Source organism: Eublepharis macularius, chromosome 10 (assembly GCF_028583425.1).
Source record: "Eublepharis macularius isolate TG4126 chromosome 10, MPM_Emac_v1.0, whole genome shotgun sequence".
NCBI lineage: Eukaryota > Metazoa > Chordata > Lepidosauria > Squamata > Eublepharidae > Eublepharis > Eublepharis macularius.
The window spans coordinates 2,852,536-2,875,701 of NC_072799.1; the positions used below are offsets into that span (position 1 = coordinate 2,852,536).

General features: G+C 46.5%; 1 protein-coding gene across 2 annotated transcripts in view; it reads right to left on the reverse strand.

Annotated features, from left to right (window-relative positions):
- ADISSP (adipose secreted signaling protein) overlaps positions 1–23,166 on the reverse strand; it is an 86,225-nt gene that overhangs the window by 33,083 nt on the left and 29,976 nt on the right. For both annotated transcript variants that reach the window (XM_054989698.1, XM_054989697.1), the window contains exon 3: positions 15,340–15,482. In XM_054989698.1, coding sequence (XP_054845673.1) covers positions 15,340–15,482 — 143 coding nt within the window. The remainder of the gene's footprint in view (positions 1–15,339; positions 15,483–23,166) is intronic.

The following is a 23,166-nucleotide window of genomic DNA, read 5'->3' on the forward strand; positions in this document are numbered from 1 at the left end:
CACTTCTGGATATACACTAATAAATATTTTAGCGCCTTTGAAACTGCATTTTGCACCTCCTGTAACAGAAAATATTTGAAAGAGGTTCCCAGAGATGTCAAAAAGGCAGGAAACTGCTGAAGACCGGGGTAGAAAAGATCAAATGTTCTGGAGGGAGAAAAAGAAGATATGTTTGTTGGAAAAGCGACCAGCTATGACAACCTTCCTCCTCGGCTGTCCCACCTCCTGCCCCAAAAAGTACAGAGCAGAGGACAAGCTGCATCCAGCGTACTCCCAGTTTCCGCTTTTCCACCCCGCTGATTGTTGAGCTTAGCAAGAGAAGCGTCAAAGAAGGCAGAGGCGGAAACGGCTGCAGCAAGCAGGCTGTTACTGGAACGAAGCTCGGATAATTGGGTTTTATGTCCAAATTGCCAGAAGTAATTAGGCTTGGCAATAGAGTCTCACAGATAAAGATGAGCCAGCCAAGCAGGCGGGGAACGGGAGCCTGATACGGTTACAAAGAGCTTGTTACGAAAGTGCTGGCGCTCAGGCCAGCCTTGATGTCACCCTTGTGCCCCAGGGGCCCCTGCCCAGGAGTAGGCCAAGTACGCCACCGACACTCGGGACTCACTTCGAGGCTCAAAGACAGACGCGCGTGTACATGTGCATTCCAGACAATGCACGACTCTTTCCCCAACCCTTTGGGGACTCTCAGGGGTCATTTCGTAGAAAAAGAGCTGTAGGAACTCATTAGCATAACGCATTAGCATAACTCATCAGCATATGCTACGCCCCTTGACATCACCAGAAGTGTGTCATTAGCATAACTGATTTGCATATGCCACACCCTGACATCACCTATCCTGGCTGTTATGGACTCAATCCTGACCATTCAGGGCCAAAACTGGGCCCAAAATGGCAAAAAAGGGGCTGAAAATGGCTGAAAAGGGGCCCAAAATGGTCAGGATTGGGCCACTGCTGAGCAGGAGAGTGATCCACCACCCGTCAGAGGCCTGATCCGGGCTGTTTTGGCCCCAATCCAGGATGAAACAGGCCCAAAATGACCAAGAGTCGGGTGGGTGGGGCCACCTGCCATGTGACCTTTTGGGGGAACTGCCGGAACTGCGTTCCTGTGCGTTCCCCGTCGAAATGAGCCCTGGGGACTCTCACCCAATCACTTCCGCATGCAATATGACAACAGCCATTTTGTGTTCCCTTTTGGGAGAAAAGTGTGAGGCAAGGCTCTCCAACATTGTGCCCGAGGGCACCGTGGCACCCCCCAACACTTCCCTCGAACTTTTCAGAAAGTGGGTGGGGTCTTTGCAAAAGGCAGGGCTTGTTATTGGCTGCCCTCATGCAAACGAAAGGGATTTCCACGAATGCGATGGCAGCTGCAGCCACTGCAAGATCAGGAGGACGGGGAAGCCTACGGACTTGTGGTTCCATCCCCCCTTCAAGCTTTCCTACTTTCTACTCCCCTTCACGTCCCCCCTTCCTCCTTTGTGGGCTTCCCTTCTATTTTTTTATTCCCCTTCTGGAATTCTTTTGCAAAGCGAGGAGGGAGGTGTTGCATTTGGCTCCACCTCTTACAGCAGCCATTTTGGAGTGACGCTCACCACACCGTCGTAAGATTCCCACAGGCTCACAAGAGCTGGGGGCCCCTGTACGAGATACAGGTTCAAAATAAAGCCCCACTGAACCGTTGAGAGGCGGGAAATATTGCCCCTCCTCGCTCAGAAAATGCCGAGGTAGGCAGAAAAGGCTGCCCTGCTGCTGGAAGGCTGTCGCCAAGAAGGCTCCTGTGGGCACCTGTGGGGTCCAGGGAAGAGTACAACCTTCTGGGGAGAATGAAGAGACAACGGTCTTGAGGGACAGCCCATAGCGATGACTTCTGCCATGTCTGGTGAGGGCCTTGGCCCCAAAATGGCCGAGTCAACAACAGGCATGTTGTAACGCGGCAGGAGGAGGCTGGTCTAGTCCAGGGGTGGGCAAATTGCGGCCCGCAGGCCACATGCGGCCCGCTACAGAGTTTTTTGTGGCCCGCCAAGACAGTCAGAAAAATCTGCCTTGAACCGAGATTTCCTTCATTTCCTTCATTCCTACATTTGTCTCATTAAACTGATTCTAAAATTAAATGTGCTTGCAGCTATAGATGATATGAAATTAGCACAATAAATAAATCGAATAAAACTACCACTATTTTATTTAATTTATATTTATTGATTTTTATGATACAAATTATACCTTTTCTGAAATGCAAAGTTAACTAATGAATGCAATCATTTTAAAAGGTGCGGCCCTCCGCTAACCTCCGCTCCCACAAAGTGGCCCCCGAGCCAAAACAATTGCCCACCCCTGGTCTAGTCCAAGGCCTGTCTTTCTTTGTAAGCATCTGGAACGGTCACCACTGGGGAGATTGCTGGCAGAGCAGACTCTGCCACCTGCATGCCACGCACTCCCCAAAATATCCAGAAACCAAAGAAAAGCCTATTCAGAGAGGGCAGAGCACTGGGTGCCACGGGGGTGCGGCCGTTACACCCCTGGTAAGAACTGTCCTCCACCTCTTGGGTGGCCAACAGCACGTCATGGTAGGGCTTCAAGCAGCCGATGGCAAACAGTGGCTGGCACCCGGGCATGCCAGCTGCTTCCAGTGTAAGGGCTAAGCAGACCGATTCCAGGGGCTGCCGGCTCTCGTCCCAGGAGTCCACGCAAGCACACTCACCCCCTGGCATGAATACACGAGGAACGGAATCCCCATTTGCTGCTTCTTCCGGAAGCAGCTCCTTACATTCTATGGGGGGGCTGCTTCCTGGACTCAAATATTAGGGGAACGATGGGTGTGTTATGTGCCATCAAGTCGCCTCCCACTTACGGCGACTCTGTGAATGAAAGACCTCCAAAACGTCAGATCCTGCAAACTGGAGGATGTGGCTTCTTTCATTGAGTCAAGCCATCTCGTTTTAGGTCTTCCTCTTTTCCTGGCATTATTGACTTTTCCAGAGGATCTTGTCTTCTCATGATGTGGCCAAAGTACGATAGCCTCAGTTTTGTCATTTTAGCTTCCAGTGAGAATTCAGGCTTGATTGGATCTAGTACCCACTTATTTGTCTTCTTGGCCGTCCATGGTATCCGCAAAACTCTCCTCCAGCACCACATTTCAAAGGAATCCATTTTCTTCCTGTCTGCTTTCTTCACTGTCCAACGTTCACATCTATACATGGCAATGGGGAATACCATAGTTTGGATTACCTTGATCTTGGTCCCCAGAGAGACATCTTTATCTTTAAGGATCTTCTCCAGCTCCCTCTCAGCTGCTCTTCCAAGTATATTTTGTCCCATTTTAAAGGCCGGCTAGCTTTTTTTTTTTTTTGAAAAGTTTTTTATTGGGTTAGAACATTATTATTTTTGCGTTACAATCAATTTTCCCCTAATTTTTCGTTTCTAACCCCCTCCCTTTCCCCCCCTTTTATTGACTTCCAACAGCTTTCCCACCCTCTGTCCCTTTTCCCTTACTTCCATTAAATTCCTCTATCTAAAACAGATATACATTCTCCATTATATTAAGCAGTACATCTTTAACTCCCTTACTTATTATACACCCAAACTATACGTCTTTAGATAAACAATTTATCCCGTTTTCCAGTTTTGAATATTTCTATATAAACCTATATATCATAAACCATAAAAATTTCCCACATTTAAATCAAACAATTTGATTTGTTCTCTATGTATTACTCATTTCATCTTTTTATGGTAATTCTATATAACTCCTCAGATACTCAATCAATTTAACTCTTCTATACATTCAGTTTGGTGCATATAAATCTTGTCAAAGAAAGAAAATATTGTTAGTTAGTCAATCCTCATGTTTAAACCTTATCATTAATTATTCTCTATCAGTTAACCTATACATATCTATATATATCTCAATCAATTAATCTAACTGCTTATAAATTCACATTTCTCTTCCTCCCCCGGTAAAGTCACCCCTCTCTTTTATACTTTTATTATACTTCAGTAGTTCTCAAACTGCCACAGTTTTCCTCCCACCTCCCATTTCTTCTCCAGATATTGTTTCAGCTTCTCCCAGTCTGTGTTAAACTGCCCTGAGTCCAGATCTCTCAGTTTTCTTGTCATCTTGTCCATTTCAGCCATATACAGCAATTTGTAGATCCAATCTTCAATAGTTGGCACTTCTTGTACTTTCCATTTCTGCGCATACAAAAGTCTAGCTGCTGCAGTCATATAAAAAATCAACGTCCTATGATGGGCTGGAATTCCCTCCATTCCCAAGTTTAGCAGCAGGAGTTCTGGGTTCTTATTTATTTGAAACTGTAAAATTTCACTCATTTCTCTTATTATTTCCCCCCAGAACTGCCTAGCTACCTCACACGACCACCACATATGATAGAGGGAGCCCTCATGTTTCTTACATTTCCAGCATTTATTAGAAGTATTCAAGTTCCCTAGCGCAATCTTCTTTGGTGTCATGTACCAACGATAGATCATTTTGAAAATGTTCTCTTTAATATTGATACATGTCGTCTTCATTGTAGTTTTCCACAAGTATTCCCATGCCTCCATTGTTATTTCTTTATTGAAATTTATAGCCCATTTCACCGTCTGTGTTTTAACTATCTCATCCTCAGTATGCCATTTCATCAGTACTTGGTATACCTTGGATATTCTTTTCTTGTCTTCTTTAAAAAGGGTCTGCTCTAGTTCCGAGTTCTCTGTTCGTATGCCCCCTTTTACAGAGTCCGAGTTGTATAAATCTCTAATCTGTCTGTACTGGAACCAATCGTAGTTAGGTGATAGTTCCTCTTGCGTCTTTATTCTAAGTTTAGATACTTCAATTTTAGTTATTTCTTTGTATGTTAAACATTGTTGTTCATTATCAACAGCTCTCGGATCTATCACCTCGTATGGAACCACCCACAAGGGGGTTCCTTCTTGTAAGTAAATTCTGTACTTCTTCCAGATTGTATATAAACTTCTCCTTACAAAATGATGTAGGATCATCGAGTTGACCTTTTCTTTGTCGTGCCATAGGTATGCGTGCCATCCAAAAATTTTTTTATATCCCTCTAGGGCTAATAGTTTCTTATTCTTTAACGTCATCCACTCTTTTAACCAAACTAGGCAGATTGCATCATGATAAAGTCTCAAGTTGGGCAGTTGCATTCCGCCTCTTTCCTTTGCATCTTGTAGAACTTTTACTTTCACTCGAGGCTTCTTGCCTGCCCAAACAAAATCTGATATTTTCCTCTGCCATTTTTCAAATTGTTTAGAGTCTCTGATGATTGGTATTGTCTGTAGCAAAAACATTACTCTTGGTAACACATTCATCTTAACTGCTGCAATCCTGCCCAACCATGACAGATTCAGTCTATTCCATTTGATCAAGTCTCTCTCTATCTGAGTCCATAATTTTTCATAATTATTCTTGAACAAATCTATATTTTTTGCAGTCAGCTCAACTCCCAAATATTTCACCTTACTAGTTACTTCACAGTCCGTTGTTTCCATTAACAATTGTTGTTTCTGCTTAGTCATGTTTTTGCATAATATCTTTGACTTCTTTTTGTTAATGAAGAAACCTGCCAAGTCACCAAACTCCTTGATCTTATCTATCACTTTTGGCATGTTCTCCAATGGATCTTCTACAATTAACATTATGTCATCAGCAAATGCTCTAACCTTGTATGAATAGTCCTTTATTTTCATTCCTCGTATTTCCTCATCTTGTCATATTTGTATCATCAGAATCTCCAATACTAAAATGAACAACAATGGAGATAACGGGCAACCTTGTCTTGTTCCTTTACTAATCGTCAATTTCTTGGTCAATTCATCATTCACTACAATTGCTGCAGTCTGGTCTCTATAGATTTCTTTAATTGCTCTGATGAATCTTTCTCCCAATTGTAGCTTTTCCATAGTGGCAAACAAAAAGTCCCAGTTTAAATTGTCAAACGCTTTTTCAGCGTCTACAAAGAAGAAACCAACCTCTTTATCACAACGCTTATCATAGTATTCAATAGCATTGATCACTGTCCTTAAATTGTCTCTTATTTGTCTGTCTGGCAAAAAGCCTGCTTGTTCTTCCTCTATGACTTCCGAGAGCCACCCCTTCAGTCTCTCCGCCAATATCTTCGCAAAAATTTTATAATCATTGTTAAGTAGTGATATAGGTCTGTAATTTTTCACGTTAGTCAAATCTTGGCCCTCTTTAGGGATCAATGATATATTCGCTTCGCTCCAAGTGTCTGGAATTCTTTGATCCCTAAAAACTCCATTCATCACCTCTTTTAGGAATGGTGCCAGTTCATTGGCCATTGTCTTATAAAATTTAGCCGTAAGTCCATCTGGCCCTGGCGCCTTTCCTAGATTTGCAGATTGTATTGCCTTACTTATTTCCTCATCGGTTACTTCACTATTCAACTTATTTCTCCAAGCTTCCGAGATCTCTGGAAGTTTAGTTTTCTCCAAATATGATGCTATTGATTCTGTGGTTACTTCTTTTTTATTATACAGCTTAGCATAAAATTTATAAAAGGCTCTACTAATGGTAGTCTGTTCCAGATACGTTTTGTTTTCTTCACAGATTTTATTTATTATTTTCTTTTCCCTTTTCTTCTTCAATTGCCATGCCAAATATTTCCCAGGTTTATTAGCACCCTCAAAAGCTTTTTGACTCAGTCTTTTAAGGTTCCACTCCAATTCTTTATTACTCATTGCTGTTAACTGTTCTTGAAGAATTTTGATTTCCTGATATATTTTCTTTTTCCCTGGTCTCTTTTTTAACTGTGCTTCTTTGGCCTTTATTTTCTCCTCAATCTCTTGTCTTTTCTCCTCTTTCTTTTTCCTTGCTCTGCCATTTAAGTCCATTAGTATGCCCCTTACAACCGCCTTGTAAGCATCCCAAACTTTATTGGTTGGTACTTCTTTATTCACGTTGTATTGTATAAAAAACTTTGTCTCTCTTCTCAATATTTCCATATTCTCACTTTCCTGTAACAAGTCCTCATTTATTCTCCAGGCTTTCCTTTTCCTCCTTTTTCCAAATTTCCACATAATTGGATTGTGATCTGAGCCTACCATCGGCATTATTTCTACCTCCTTAGTCCATAACGCTAAGTCCTTTGAGGCCCAGATCATATCAATTCTTGATAATGTAAGATGCCTTGCAGAATAAAAAGTAAACTGTTTGGTTTTAGGATATTCTCTCCTCCATACGTCTTCGAGAGTCTCTTGTTGAATCAACTCAAAAAAAAGCTTTGGCAATAGTCCTCTTTTCTTTTGTGCTGTTGTAGTCTTTTTGTCTAGTTCCAAATCTGTCACTCCATTGAAATCTCCAGCAAGAATTATCTGGTCATATACAAGATCGTCTAAATGCTTCCTTAAATCCTCAAAGAAGCTTTCCTTTGCACCGTTAGGTGCATAAAGTCCGACTACCAACACTCTCTTTAAATTCCAATTACATTCCACTGCTACAAATCTAGCTTCCACATCTCTCATAACAAATTTTGGCTGCAGCTCCTCTTTTATATACAACACCACTCCTCTTTTTTTCTTGTTAGAGGCCGCTACAAATTCTTTGCCCAATTTTCCAGATTTTAAATATTTTACATCCTGTTTTCTAATATGGGTCTCCTGCAAACAAACAATATCACATTTTTGTTTTAGTAGCCAATGAAGAATATTTTTCCTCTTATTCGGTGAGTTTAGTCCATTTACATTCCAAGATAATACTTTACACTCCATATTCATGGTTTTGTTGGTAAGTCTTTTTCATTGTCCTTGATAAATCTCTCCATCTCCCGCTCAGATCTGATGCGTTTTTTTGCCCCTCCAAACTCAAAGGACACTCCTTCCGGTAACTCCCATCTGTACCTGATATTCATGTCCTTCAAAGTCTGAATTAGCACTCTATATTTTTTCCTGTCCAGTAACACTGATCTGGGCAGTTCCTTCATTATGATAATCGTCTTGCCATCAATCTCCAATGGATCTTGAAATTGTTTTGTCACAATCCTCTCTTTCATGTTTCTAGTTGTAAACTGCACAATCACATCCCTTGGTAGTTTCCTCTGGGTTGCAATTCTCGAGTTCACACGGTACGCCACATCTAGGATAGCCACAATTTCCTCCTCCTCCTTCCCCAGGTAATCAGCCAACACCTCAGTCATCTGTTCTTGCGCTGACTTCCCTTCCACTTCCGGCAGACCACGAAAACGAAGCTGCTTCTCCATGTGTTTAGTTTCTGCAACTGACATCCTCCCCTTCACCAGTCTCATCTCTGTTTGTTGCGTGTCTATTAAATTCTCCATCGCGTCTTCTACTGTTTTAACTCTCTGCTGCGTTCCTTGTAATTCACTACTAATCGTTTCCACGCCTTTTTTCACTTCTGACAGCTCCGACTTTACTGTCTGTGTAACTTCTTTAACCTCTTTAATAAGCTCCAGTTTCGTGTCCTTAAGTTCTTTCATCATGTCTATAAGTTTTTTGTCCAAATTTTCTATCGCCGATTGCCACTCTTTTTTCGACATCGTGGGGCTTGCTTTAGCTCGCTCCCACGAATCTGCTCTCTTCCTTAGCTCCGTGGCGTATATTTAAACGTTTTCCTTTTTTTTCAAATGTCCCAATCTTTGCCAAAATTAATTTTTTTGTATCCAAAATGTCGGGCGTCTTTTCTCTATGGTTTCTCTATGTTATTGTAATCCAAGATGGCCTACTTCCTCTTCCGCTGAAGCCGCGACCCTTCCCCTTTCAAAAATGGCGATTCCCTGCTTCCTGTCCGTCGGCAAGGGCCGCTTCCCTCCAACCACTCTATTGTTGTTACGCACTTCCTGTCTCCCGTCTTCCCACAGCAGGTCTCGCGATGGTGTCTTTTTCCCACAGCTCCGAAACCACAGGTATTCAAAACAATAGTCCAATTTTTGCAATAACTTCTTTAAATTTAGTCTCTTTTAAAATACAACTCCTGCCGAGTCTTCGCCTCCTTTTCACTAGTCTGTTGCAGTTTAAAAATCTACTTTCTTTCTTCTCTGTTTTTATCAATCTGTCCCGTTTCAAGAGATAGCGATCTTTACCTTCTCTTCAGCTTTCTCGGGTTGTAATCGCTGTTTCGATCTTAAATTCTCCTCTCGACTTCCCTCCCCGATCGAAGCTTGGGTATGTAGGTCTTATGCCAGCCGAATTGGCCCCAAAACTGCCGCAGAGATTATAGCCGACCCGTCGCAAGGTGGGACCTCAAGGATCAGGGGGGAGACTCCTTGTGTAGAGCCCCCCCTCGTCCGAGATCTAACTCACCCTAGGGTCTTGAGCGTTCTTTGCCTGCTCCCCGCCTGAGAGCAGTCGGCCGCGGGTTATTTTCACCCCTCCGGCCGGTTAAAACGGCAGTCCGGTCAGCTCCGCAAATGGAGCTGCGTTAGACCTCCATGAATCCCAAACCGGAAGTCCCAAGGCCGGCTAGCTTTTATTTGCATATATGCTATCCTGGATGTCCATGGAAGATTAAGCCTGAATGCAAATGGGTTGGTCTCCAAGATGCCACTCTGACCTGGATGTCATCAGATTGCAGACGCTAAGCAGGGTCAGCCAAGGTTAGTACTTGGAAGAGAGGCCACCAAGGACGTCCAAGGTTGCTACACAGGCAATGGCAAACCACCCAGCAGGGGTTGCTGTAACTCGGCTGTGATTTGATGGTTCATTGCACTTTAGGTAAAGGTAGTCCCCTGTGCAAGCAGCAAGTCATTACTGACCCATAGGGGGGGACGTCGCATCACGATGTTTTCTTGGCAGACTTTTTGTTACGGGGTGGTTTGCCATTGCCTTCCCCAGTCATCTACGCTTTACCCCCAGGAAACTGGGTACTCATTTTACCAACCTCGGAAGGATGGAAGGCTGAGTCAGCCTTGAGCCGGCTACCTGAACCCGGCTTCTGCCAGGATCGAACTCAGGTCGTGAGCAGAGCTTGGACTGCAGTACTGCAGCTTACCACTCTGCGCCATGGGGCTCCTTGCACTTTAAGGAGCCACAAAACACCTTTTTCTTTTTCCTACAAGACTAATACAGCTGCTCCTCTCAAATTTTAAGGGGAGCTGCTTGCCCAACAACACAAAAGGTGGGGAGATGCGGTGGGTGCAGAAGCCACAGTGTACGTGCATCAGCCCTCTGGATTGGGGGCCTACAGCACAGAAACACTGCTCTTGTGCCACAACACATCCCTCCGTGGCACTTAGACAGCTAACTATTAAACCATCTTTTCCAAACGTTGCACTTGGTTTTATTGGAGAGCTCAAAATTTAACAAGGCTTCTTGGCAGCTTAATGGAGCCATTCCAGCTGCAAACGCGACCAAGGAAAAAACAGCTAAACAACGAAGGGAGCCCTGACTCTTGAAATCTCATATCCTGGAAATCTGGTGGGTCTTTGAGGTGTCACTGGACCCAAATCTTGCTTTTCTACTACAGACCAACCCAGTTACCCACTGGAAACTACATTCAGAAATAGATCCCAAGAAACAGAAGGCAAAGAGCAAGATTGATAACCGAAGCGCAACACTTTATTCGCGTGCGTGCGTGCGTTCGTGTCTGTGTGTGTGTGTGTGTGTGAGAGAGAGAGAGAGAGAGAGAGAGAGAGAGCCCTTCTCCTCCACCAGTCCACCCATGTCTCAAGCTACCCGCAGGTGTTTGGGTATACATGAACAACATGTCCTATGGACGATAATCTTCAGAGGGTTCACGTCCCCTTCTGGGCTCAGAGAGCAGGACATTTCACACAACCACATGCTGTTGCCAGCCACAGGGAATTCTAGGCAATTTACAGTTGGCAGGACAGAGAAATCACCCCAGATTCACACAACATCGAGGGCATTAAGAGGCCATGGTGTGTGCTTATCCTCCGCTCTCCCTCCCAGCCCTGCCGTGGGCTCTCATGGGAAACCAATAAAGGACGAGAGCGACAAAGGGGGGGGGAAAACCCAGATGATAAAATACGTACTCAGAGGAGCCACTCATAAAACATAAACCAAGGTCTAAACAAAGCCATCATTGGCAAGCGCAAAGGAGGTTTTACGCTTGTAAGAACCAAACAGCAGCCCGGCTGGATCAGACGGAAGAGCTATCCAACCTCACTTCCTAACGTGACTGGGCAGAGGCCTTCAGGAAGGCCAGAAGCACAGCAGGAAGACGGCAGCCCTCCACCGCTGGTCCCCAGCATTTACTGTTCTGAGGTACACTGCCTCTGAACATGGATGTTCCACTTAGACGCCAGAGACAATGGAGGGATAATTCTTTCCTAAAGAATCTGAATGAGCTAGCCAAATGGGCTTCCCTAGGGGATGGAATCTGCCCCTTGTGCCCACCTAGCTAAGTCCATGAGGGGCCCTGAGGAATACACGCTGTCAAGAGAGATCCCAAGACCTCCCGTGGTAGAAATAAGCAATAAGCAAAACAACGTACAATTAAAGTGCACCGTGCAAAACCAGCTGTTTACTCAGTAAACACTCAAATACCATTATCATAGATCCAGAGGAGTTAGCTGTGTTAGTCTGTAGTAGCAAAATAGTAAAAAGTCCAGTAGCACCTTTAAGACTAACCAACTTGATTGTAGCATAAGCCTTCGAGAACCACAGCTATATTCGTCAGGTGCATCTGACGAAGAGAACTGTGGTTCTCTAAAGCTTATACTACAGTAAAGTTGGTTAGTCTTAAAGGTGCTACTGGACGCTTTACTATTCAAATACCATTAGAACATTAAAGTGCAAGATGCGGTAAGTCAATAAATACAATAATAAATAGACTAATAAATACAGCAAGTTCACATCCAATGACAAGTAAAGTACTATAGTATCAGTTCACTACAAGGTCATTTCATCAAAGGATATTACCCATTAGTCTATCTATTATTGTATTTATTGACTTACTGCACCTTGCAGTTTAATATTCTAATGATATTTGAGTGTTTACTGAGTAACATACTGGCTTTGCACGGTGCACTTTAATTGTACGTTGTTTTGCTTATTGCTTATTTCTACCGCGGGAGGTCTTGGGATCTCTCTTTACCTCCTGCCCACCTGCCTGGCTTCAGACAGAAACAGCACACAAGAGAGCCTTCTCAGCAGGTCTTAGGGCACATCAACTCCTATAGGATGGAGCGTTCCTTAAAGCAGACCCCTGTGCAGCGACGGGCGCCATCCAAAAGCAAAGATGAGTTGAAGGTACAAAACGAACTGCAAGAGTTGACTCGTGCCAGCAAGCCAAGCCACATACTGTCTCCAGCAAGCACAAAAACCTGCCAGCGCCACCGTCAAACTCGCCCCAGGGCTCCTTCCTTCCCAGCCTCAATTCGCTAAAAGGCTTCGAGGTGTAAAGAAAGGCAGACCAAGCCCACCCCAGAATCTTCTTGTACTCCAGTTATCATCAATGCGCCTTGAAGTGGACTGCTTGGGGCAGGGTAAATGGGGCCCGGCAGCTCCATCCGTTTCACAGATCCGGTTCTCCTCGAAGTCGATGCAAATAAGTCTGCCCAGAAGACAGCCCAAGGGGGGCTATCACGGGACGTAAGGCAAAGCCCACCCCAGGATTGGGACAGTTACAAGGTCTGGGAAGAGATGAAGCCAAAGGCGTTAAAATGGGGAGAGGAGGAAGAAAGATGAAAACGGGAAAAGGAAATACAAGGTGAGAAAGGGGAGCCAACCCAAACAAATCTGGGTTAGTAATTAGATGGGAGACCTCCGAGGAAGACCAGAGTTGCAGAAGCAGGCAATGGCAAACCACCGCTGAAAACCTCCGCAGGGGTTGCCATAAGTCAGCTATGACTTGGCGGCACTCTCCACCATCAAAACATATCCAAGCCTGGCTTGAGCCACGTAAAATTCTCTTGTTCCCAGAAGCAGCCGCAAGCGTACCCAGCTCCTGTCTCAGGGGCCCACTTTCCCGGCAGCCTCCATTGCAGACGCCTAAAGAACGGGAGGTGCGAAGTGCCGGCTGCTAAAATAAAACCATTAAACTTGCTGCCAAATGAGTGATTTCACCTCCTACTGGGGATTCTTGAGCTGGGAACGGTACCGGCATTAAGCTGCCACAGAGCGCCGAGCACTACTATCACAGCCCAGGGATGCTCTGGGACGGAGGCTCGGGAAGAGACCAGAGCCGAGGAAACAAGGCGGCAAACCAAACCGGAGACCCCTCGAAACCCAAGTGGCTGGCAAAGTTCCTGGGACACACGGCTTCCCTTCAACAGTCGCCAGAATACGAGCGCTCCACAACTCGCAGGGTGCAAAATCACACATCCGTGCATTCCCACGGCCATTGCGAAGGGCAAGCTTTTCATACTGTTTCATTCTTGCAATTCAGTAGCAGAATCACAACCTTTCCCAACGTATTTCAACAGTGGCTGGCCAAATCTTTTCCGCTCAGCCACTTGCTCCCTGAAACCAAGACCAACCAGTCACCCTTGCTGCCGTGCACTCCCAAAGCTGCTTAGAAAATGCCACCGATTATTCCAACATCTATGGCTAGATACTATATGCATAACAGACCAACACTGGAATTTCGGACATGCATCTGACGAAGAGAGCTGTGGTTCTCCAAAGCTTATGCTACAATAAAGTTGGTTAGTCTTAAAGGTGCTACTGGACTCTTTTCTAAGTTGTTCTGTATACTTGAGCATCCCACCCCCCTCCCTCTCTCCCTAGAGATTCTGACATTCTGCTCCGGGACCCTCATCCACCTTGCCAAGATCTACTTACTGCACCCGCTGAAGAGCTACATTTAGGGGGTGCAACGCAAGACAGGAAAGAAACTTTGACCTGCTCGCAACGCACACACCTTCTCACCCCAACTTGTCAGGACAGAAGAAAGGTATCATTCATTCTAGCCCACCAATGCTAAGTCGGGCAGAAGCCGAGCTGCTCCAGTGTGCCCAGTTCCTCAGTGGGGCAGTTTCCAAGGGCAAAAGTGAACAATGTCCCTCCTTCCCCGAGCTATAATGAGACCTTGCTAACTGTAACACCTTCATCATCGAGGCTGATCCGGATGCTGGCGTTCTATGCAGGCCGCTCTCCTGGGAATGGCAGCCTGCAAATAGGCCAGTCTTTCTCTGTGGGGGCCTGGAAGGAACTCAGCTAATGAGGAAAGCAGGCTGAGCAACCCAAGGGCAGCCCTGCTGGATCAGACCAGCAGTACATCCACTCCAGCATCCTGCTTCACACAGCGGCCAACCGGTTGCCCTAGTTTATCCCCCCCTCCCCCAGCCTGTTCAAAGCGGCAAACCGGGGCTGGGCATCTTCCACGAGTCTGTGCAAGTGGAACTGCATGTGTCCAGCATCTAAAGAACCTTCATCTGTTTTAAACACATGTTTCTAGTCCTCCTGATCGCGAAGATGGACCAACCCTCCAGCAAGCCCTTCTGACAAAGTCCAGAGGATTTTCAGGCGGGGCAGGACTGCTAAGCCCCACACAGCCAGGGGGCAGAAGATGACACCAGTCTGGGCAAATGACCTTGATTTGCATAGAATTACACGCTGCACCTTTTCTTGGTGCAGAACGTTTCCCTCCAGTGGGGAGAACGGCTGTGCCTACACCAGGCTTTGCAAAAACCTTCGAAGGAGGGAGGAGAGGAGAGCACAGACCTGGTTAGCAGAGGGCCCAGGCAGGAGGATTTGTGGCATCTGAATTGCCCCCTCCAGGGAAGGGTAGCCAGGATGCGCCCTTTTACAGCACCAAAATTCACAAAACCCCAAGATCATCCCCCCACCTCGTAGGCAGCAGTCCTTGCTCATTTACCAGGCAGTAAGCCTCATTTGACACAGGACGATAGTTAGGCAGGTAGCCGTACTGGTCTGCGGTAGAACAGCCAGATTTCAGTGGCACCTTAGAGAGGAACCAGATTTTCAGAGTGTCAGCTTTTGAGACTGAGAGATCCCTTCTTCAGAAATCCAGGAGTTAGCCATGTTAGCCTGTAGTCACAAAATAGTAAAGAGTCCAGTAGCACCTTTAAGACTGACCAACTTTATTGTAGCATAAGCTTTCGAGAACCGCAGCTCTCTTCGTCAGATGCATCTGATGAAGAGAGCTGTGGTTCTCGAAAGTTTATCCTACAGATGCATCTGACGAAGAGAGCTGTGGTTCTCGAAAGCTTACGCGACAATAAAGTTGGTTAGTCTTAAAGGTGCTACTGGACTCTTCCGAACTCTACTTGTATCTGAAGAACGAAGTTCTGACTCTCAAAACCTGACACTTTGAAAACCTTATTGATCTCGAAGCTGCCACTGGACTCAAATCCTCATGTCGGATGCAGCAGGAATTACATCCAGGTAAACATACCAAAGAGCAACCTTCGCAGCTCTTACCTTCACCAGAAAGTTCCCGTCTTTCTCCTGGGTGACCATGACCACCGAATCGTGAAGCTTCTCATCAAAGTGGACGTGGCTGGAAGAGCCCTCCACCGTCTGGTTCGGGGCAAAGCGGACACCCCCCACCTTGGGCTTCGTGCCTGGGGAAGGAAAGCAAAGCGACACACGGATGACTGACTCTCCGAAGTTTCTGAAACGGCCTCCACGCAGCTACGGGAGACAGCTTCAGCATGTCACAAGCGCTGGGAAACCACGGCTGGCTGGGTCTTGGGGAGGTGGCGCAACACGGGAGTCTGAGCTTGGCTGTGCTGGAGTCTCCAAGCACAGAGTCGCCTGGCCAGCACGCTCCCCGGAGATACTCCAGAGAAAAGCAGGCAGATAAACAGTTTAAATAAATAAGATGGCAGGAGATGGAAGCTGAACTGTTTCTGGCCAATTCTCTCTCTCTGCGCATGCGTGCGTGCACACCGCGCGCGCATACGAAAAAGCTTCCTGCACACAGAACATAAGCTGCCGGGCAGAAGAGGTGCAGCCCCCCCTCCCCCCATACACATTAATTTTTACGTGGGGCATCCAGATACCATGAAACCCTCAGCAGGAGAGCAGGTCAGGTTGAAGACAGGGAATGAGATGGGTTTAAATCTCTCAACCGCTTCAGACAGCAAATGCAAAAGGAAATCACTGTTGGTATAAAGCTACTGCACAGCCCGTTTGCTGGAATACAGTTATTTTCTTGCAACCCCTTCTATATTAGCATTTAGTGACATATCCCACACCACACCACACCATGGGGTCTTTACAGCAGATCTAGAAATCGAGGCCCAAAAACAAAAGGTTTCCAAAGAATTAGAAATGCATACAAGAAAAGATGTGAATGATTATTTCGTCGAATTGCCCTAGCCCACGCTTGCGTAATGCATAGATGAGGAAGGAAAACAATGTTTTATAGCATCAAACATTGTTCCGAGTTAATAGCAATGCTTACAGCCACGGCTTTTTTTCAGCGGGAACGTGGTGGAAGGGAGTTCCGGCACCTCTTGAAAATGGTCACATGGCCGGTGGCCCCGCCCCCTGATCTCCAGACAGAGGGGAGTTGAGATTGCCCTCCGTGCTGCTCAGCGGCGTGGAGCGCAATCTCAACTCCCCTCTGTCTGGAGATCAGGGGGCGGGGCCACCGGCCATGTGACCATTTTCACCTAGGGTGATTTAAACTTTAAAAAACTCCCCCCTTGTTCCAGCTGACCCAAAGTGACGTCATTCTGCGGTCCTGAGTTCCACCACCTCTTTTCCCAGAAAAAAAGCCCTGATGCCAACTATAGCCATCTGAATTCCAGAGGTGTGAGTCTGTTGACGCAGGCAGACAGGCGTCTTGCGGCACGCTGCAGGCTGTCAGTTCTCGGGACGGCAGTCCATGGCAGACAGACCCTCAAACCCCTCACAGCAAGCCCTCCAGTGCATTGGTTGAAAAAGGTCTCTATTCAGAGATCCATTAAGTTCATGGGTACATCCACAGATGGGATAGGTTGGCAGGAGTGAGTATACAAGCATATGCACTATTGATATAAGGAGCACTATTCCCCCCTCCCTTTAGGCACGAAAATCCCAAAAAGTTCCATGAGAACACAATAGCTTAGTCTGGACAGAGAAAGGCAGACGATTACAAGGAATCAAAACTCCCTCCTTCCCCGTGAAGAGTTACAGGGCAGCTGCAAGGCCACTGAGCGTACTTTCAGAGTTGCTCGTTCTGGGAGGAAGGCGCTTTCATTTTCAAGCAGGTCCACACTGGTACTTGACTATGTGACTACAGTACAAAGCAGAATCATATGAGCAATGCATGAGATTAATATATTAGAGCAGAGAAACATAAATGACATGGATGGGTGCAGACATGACACAGGCTACTGAAGTTTATCCCAGCAATTAGTTTTTGTGGATGAGAACCGACGTCTTCAGCTATAAACGAACGGATCCTCCCTAGGCAGTCATTGCATGTAGTATGAAAAGAGACAAAACGGCAGTCCGGGGACCCTGAAATGCAGCAAAGCCCAGGGTGAAATGTAATTCTATAAAATGCAAATGTAATTAAGAAAAATACAGAGGCCGTTCACCAGCTAGGTGAGGCCCTGTAACTCTCGCAATGGGCAGGGAGTCTCAGGTTTTGCTAAGATACTTAACACCTCTAATAAGATAAACATCCCCAAATCCCAGCCCAGTAGTGGGGGGGGGGGGAGAACAGTTTATACTCTTTAAGTCAACATTATGACTCTTTCCAGTGATCCAGAGGAGTGAGCTGTGTTAGTCTGTAGTTGCAAAATAGTAAAGAGTCCAGCAGCACCTTTAAGATGAACCAACTTTATTGTAGCATAAGCTTTCAAGAACCACAGCTCTCTTCGTCAGATGCATCTGTAGCATAAGCTATTGAGAACCACAGCTCTCTTCGTCAGATGCATCTGTAGCATAAGCTATTGAGAACCACAGCTCTCTTCGTCAGATGCATCTGTAGCATAAGCTTTCGAGAACCACAGCTCTCTTCGTCAGACGCATCTGTAGCATAAGCTATCGAGAACCACAGCTCTCTTCGTCAGACGCATCTGTAGCATAAGCTTTCGAGAACCACAGCTCTCTTCGTCAGACGCATCTGTAGCATAAGCTTTCGAGAACCACAGCTCTCTTCGTCAGATGCATCTGTAGCATAAGCTTTCGAGAACCACAGCTCTCTTCGTCAGATGCATCTGATGATGCATCTGACGAAAAGAGCTGTGGTTCGCGAAAGCTTATGCTACAAATAAGTTGGTTAGTCTTAAAGGTGCTACTGGACTCCTTGCAGTGAATGACTGATAAAGGGGCCCAGGCCAATTTACAACTGCTCCCACCCCACCCCGAGAGATCTCATAAGCCACAACGTGCGTGAAGTCAGCACTCAAGAGGTGGCCTTGAATCTCTAAGCATCCTCACCACATTCTCTATTGAATTAAATTCCCTTGCACGGTCCAGGACTTGGGTGCTCAGGAAAGCTTGTCACTTGTCACCTAATCCTTGGACATCCAAACCTCTCCTCCAAGCGGGATTCTAACATGCGTTAGCCAGCAGGTAGCTTCTATGCATGAGGAAGCCAGAACAGCCACGTCCGCTTTCTCCCGATATCCAACTAGATGCTGCTCAAAGCTGACAAGCAGGGCACCGACACCAAAGTGTCCCCCTAATGCTGCCACCCCTGTAACTGGCATTCAGAGGTCTTCTGCCTCTGAACATGGAGGTTCTGTTCATCATCACAGCCACCGATAGACTTATCCCCCATGCATGTGCCTACTTGTCTTTTGAACTTACCAGTGCCCATCATCTTGCGGCAAAGGATCCCTTAAACTGATTCTGCATTGCATGATGAAATATTCGCCCGATTGGGAAGGGTTTAACTGTGCAGTTCCTGCCATCTTGGCTGCCTGCAGCGGCACAGTCCAGGAACAGGGTTACTTCCCTGTCTAATGTTTTTATGGAGTAGGACCAGGGGGTCCCCTAACAAGCCTTCATCCCGAGAGATGGATCCTGCTGACCTGTTCCATGAACAGCACCTTCTTCCAGCACGGGGCATCTTCCCCCAGTGCAAGAGGACGGACAGTCTGGCACATGAAGAACACATGTCGGGAGATGCAATGGTATCTGGGAAGGGTAGTTTAAAATGACAGAGCGGGCAGCAGGGCAAAGGCTTTGCTATACACTGGAGCTGTGGGAAGGGGCTGTGGAATGCCAGAAGGGAAACTTCAGCCCATTAGAACCTCTCCAGCTCCAAGCTGGGCTCTGGAAGGCAGCTCCAGCCCGTTTCCATTCCTCACTGTCCTCTGGCGGTGATCCCACACAGGGCCAAGCTACACATGACGAATGACACTTGAACAGCAAGTGTATTTCTCCCTGTTCACTTGCCCTCCACTCAATCCACTTGCCGTTCAAGTGTCATTCGTCATGTGTAGCTTGGCCCACAGTGTTAGAGTGGAGAGGTGAAACTGACAGAACCTTCCAGGAGGCAAAGATAAAATTAACAAACCCTCTGAGGAGCGATTGCTGCCGGCTCTGTCTTTTTAAACTATCCTTCCCTGCTCACATTACATTTCCCTACACTAGACGGACATGAGCCAAGGCATCTTGTGTAGAGAGACTCAGACTCTCATATCCGAGGAAGGCACCTTGTGCCAGAAAAAGACACCACTGTCAGTGGAGCAGATCCATAGGATCCAAATCTCAGATTTAGGTAACACAACAGTCAACAACACAACCTCTAATTGCATGATTCAAGCCCCAAGAACAAAACTTGGCCAAAGAACAGAAATCATATAGACTTACTGCTGCACGGATGTTGCCAGGGGAAGATTTCAAACGGCACCCGGATATAATCCCAGAGTGAGAGCGTTTTCGCTTTGCTTTGTAAGCTGTGTTTTGAGAATCTGAGATGACGCAGCCTCATGAAGTTTGGCGAGCAGTTCTTTTAACACCGAAGGACAGGGCACGGGAACCAGCCCCTTTGGGTGGGCTAGTCACTCCTGGAGACTTTCGTCCAGGGCTCTGTGCTCACAGACGCAACCTCTGCTTGTGGCACATGGTGCCCTGCATAATGTAGGCTGATGGGATAGAGAGTGCGGGCGCACACAAGTCCCATCAATGGCCTTGCTTTTCGACAGAGGATTGCAGGCTTTAATTGTCTGCCAGATGGATGAGTCCACGCTGGACCCACACCCGACAAAGGCCTCCTTCCCAGTAAATTGTGATAACAGTTTCAGGGAGATGAGCAAGGGACGAGTCGTTGTCCTTCGAACGCAGGACCTGCTGCCCCAGATGGACTGCTTCACCCTGCTCAGCTTTAGGACCTGGTTATCAGAATTTGGCTCGGCAGTGGGAGCCGTACAGACCCCCCTCTTACCCCTGCCATTCAGCCCCAAAGATGAGCCAGAGAGCCTGCCAAGATGACAGCGCGGTCCAGAGATAAATGGAGCTTTCATTACAATGGAAGAATAGCTGTCAGGGCGGGGGTGGGGGGTGGGGGGAGCTTCAGCTTCCCCAGTGATGCCCCGCTGGCATTTGGAGATAAGGCTGGTGCCCTGGAGACGCTGGCAGAGGAAACAGCAGCAGACGCACCAGTCCCATGGGGAGCAGAGGTGTGTCAGACAGAATCTCGTTTTCAACACGCACAACCTCAGCCGTCTCTGGAGGGGAAGATTCATCTCTGCTCGCCGCAGTTTTCCTCCATGGAAACTTATTTATTAAAAAAAAGGCCTGTGAGGGGTTTTTTTTCTTTTGTTTTTGAGCAAACTCATCCTGGCTTGTGGGCTGCAGCATGAAGACAGACAGCTCAGCGGCGCACGCGTTGGGGATGAACTGATTTGCGCGGAAGAAGCCGTCGGCCACAGACAGCCTGGTTTGCAGACCTGACAGGTACACAGAGAGGAGGCACAAGGGAGGAGATGCCTGGCTGCGCATGGAAGATGGACAGCACAGCACAGGTGCCCAAGGCAGGCTTCACTCGGCCTGTGAAAAGCAGCCATGTCCACCAGAGCACAGGAAAAGAAGCCCTGCCGGATCTATCCACGTGGGATCGATAAGTCTTATCGGTCCCACGTCCTCCTTCCTGCAGGGGCCAAGGAGACATTTCTGGAAAGCAACAACCTTCAGCCTCTGAGCCAGGTGGAAATGATTTCGGGAGACCTGGAGTTAAATCCTCAGGCGTAGAGTTTGCTGGTTGATCCTGGGTCACTTGCTATTCTTTTTTTTTTTTAACAAAAATTTATTCCATTAAAAAAAAGTTCGATCCAGAGCTTTACAAACCCTTCTACGACTCTATAAACAAGTCATATAGGTGTTACTGAATTGAATAGTTATTAATAACTAATAATAATAGACAATAAATATGTAATCCAATGTGTCATCCTAGCTGAAATAACATCCCATTCAACAAACCTCTAACTTTTTACCATGCAACATACACGTTCGTTTACTCAACTGTTCCTTTAGTTTCTCCAACCACCCCTCTTTATTTGGGATTATGTTCCTTTCCCAATACCAAGCAAAAAATTAATTTTTCAGAGGTCATGGCATTTAAAACTAATTCTTGAGTATCTTTGGAAAGAAAGTATACGTAGGTTGTTGTGGGTTTTCCGGGCTGTATTGCCGTGGTCTTGGCATTGTAGTTCCTGACGTTTCGCCAGCAGCTGTGGCTGGCATCAGAGGTGTAGCACCAAAAGACAGAGATCTGTCAGTGTCAGTGTCTCAGTGAAGATGCCAGCCACAGCTGCTGGCGAAACGTCAGGAACTACAATGCCAAGACCACGGCAATACAGCCCGGAAAACCCACAACAGCCACCGTTCTCCAGCCATGAAAGCCTTCGACAATACTAAGTATACGTAGTTCAATAAGAAACATTTGGGGAAAAGGAAACTCTCATTATTCCTCGAGAAAGAGCTCTAGAAACCATTTCGCAATATCCTTCGCCTCTGTTGCATTTCCTCTACATATGCATTCAGTTCAGCATCAACTGCTGTTCCACAGTCAATGCTACCTCCCAGAACTGGTGTGAAGGGGCCAGTTTGTTACAAGGCATTTCTCTTTCTTTGTAACATGTTCTTGGTCTTGTAAAATGCTTGTCACGTATGACATCAGAGATTGCAAATCTCGTGTTCTGTCCTAAACCAGAGACGCAGAGTTTCTAATCAGACAGACAGTGTGGCCAGATAAACAAGTGAACTTGCAGCTCTGCTCTGAGCTCAAGAGATAAAGAAAAACCATGTGATTTATCGCTGCATTTACATCAGAGCTCTTTTGCCTGGAACGGTATTTCATGTATGTTGAAGATGTGCCTGGAACTGAGAGCTCGCCAGCTTCCGAGGCTGATAAAGTTAGGAGCCTAGAGTTGTGAAACTTGGTGTGTGTGTGTATTTCTGTGTGTCTCTGTTTCCTTGTGAATTCTTGTTTATTCTGAAAGAGTCCAGTAACACCTTTAAGACTAACCAACTTTACTGTAGCATAAGCTTTCGAGAATCACAGTTCTCTTCACATCTGACGAAGAGAACTGTGATTCTCGAAAGCTTATGCTACAGTAAAGTTGGTTAGTCTTAAAGGTGCTACTGGACTCTTTTCGATTTTGCTATTACAGACTAACATGGCTAACTCCTCTGGATCTATGTTTATTCTGAGCTTGCTACCGTTCTCAATAAAAAGTCTTTTGACACCTTTTAAAGGGGGGGGGGTATGTATGTTGCTCTGAGCTCCTTGAAAAGCAAGGTAAAAGTATAATGCCAAAATAAAAACAGACATGGAAACCAGTGCCGCCGATAGACCTATCCTTCAAGAACTGGTTAAGTCCCCATTTGAAGCTATTGGCCACCGACACATCTTCTGGAACTGGAGAAGCCAGAATCCAACCGCTAAAAATTATGAAGGTTCTGTTGGAGACCACCGGAGAAAGCTGTAGAGGATCACCAACAGACAGACAGACAGACAGGAGCCCCTGGCCACCCCTTTCCTTCTCCCTAGTAGGTAGCTTGTGTCCAACGGGGCTCCAAACAAAGGCACACACGCCAATGGTCGGTTCAGAGTCGTATGTTACCCACATGACTTCACCAGGAATGAGTGCCAGGGTGCCGTGCACACCTGGGGCAGGTAACAACTGGCCCTAAACACCTAGTAGGTGTTTCTTGCCCTTCTGGCCCCTAGGGATGGGTAGCCACTGAAAGATAGAAAGGATACACAATGGGGAGGGGGTAGGTGATAAAGGCAGCGAGGGGCTCCGTCCACAGGCTGGCCAACCCAGGCATGGGCACGGAGCAGATGCAACGCATGCC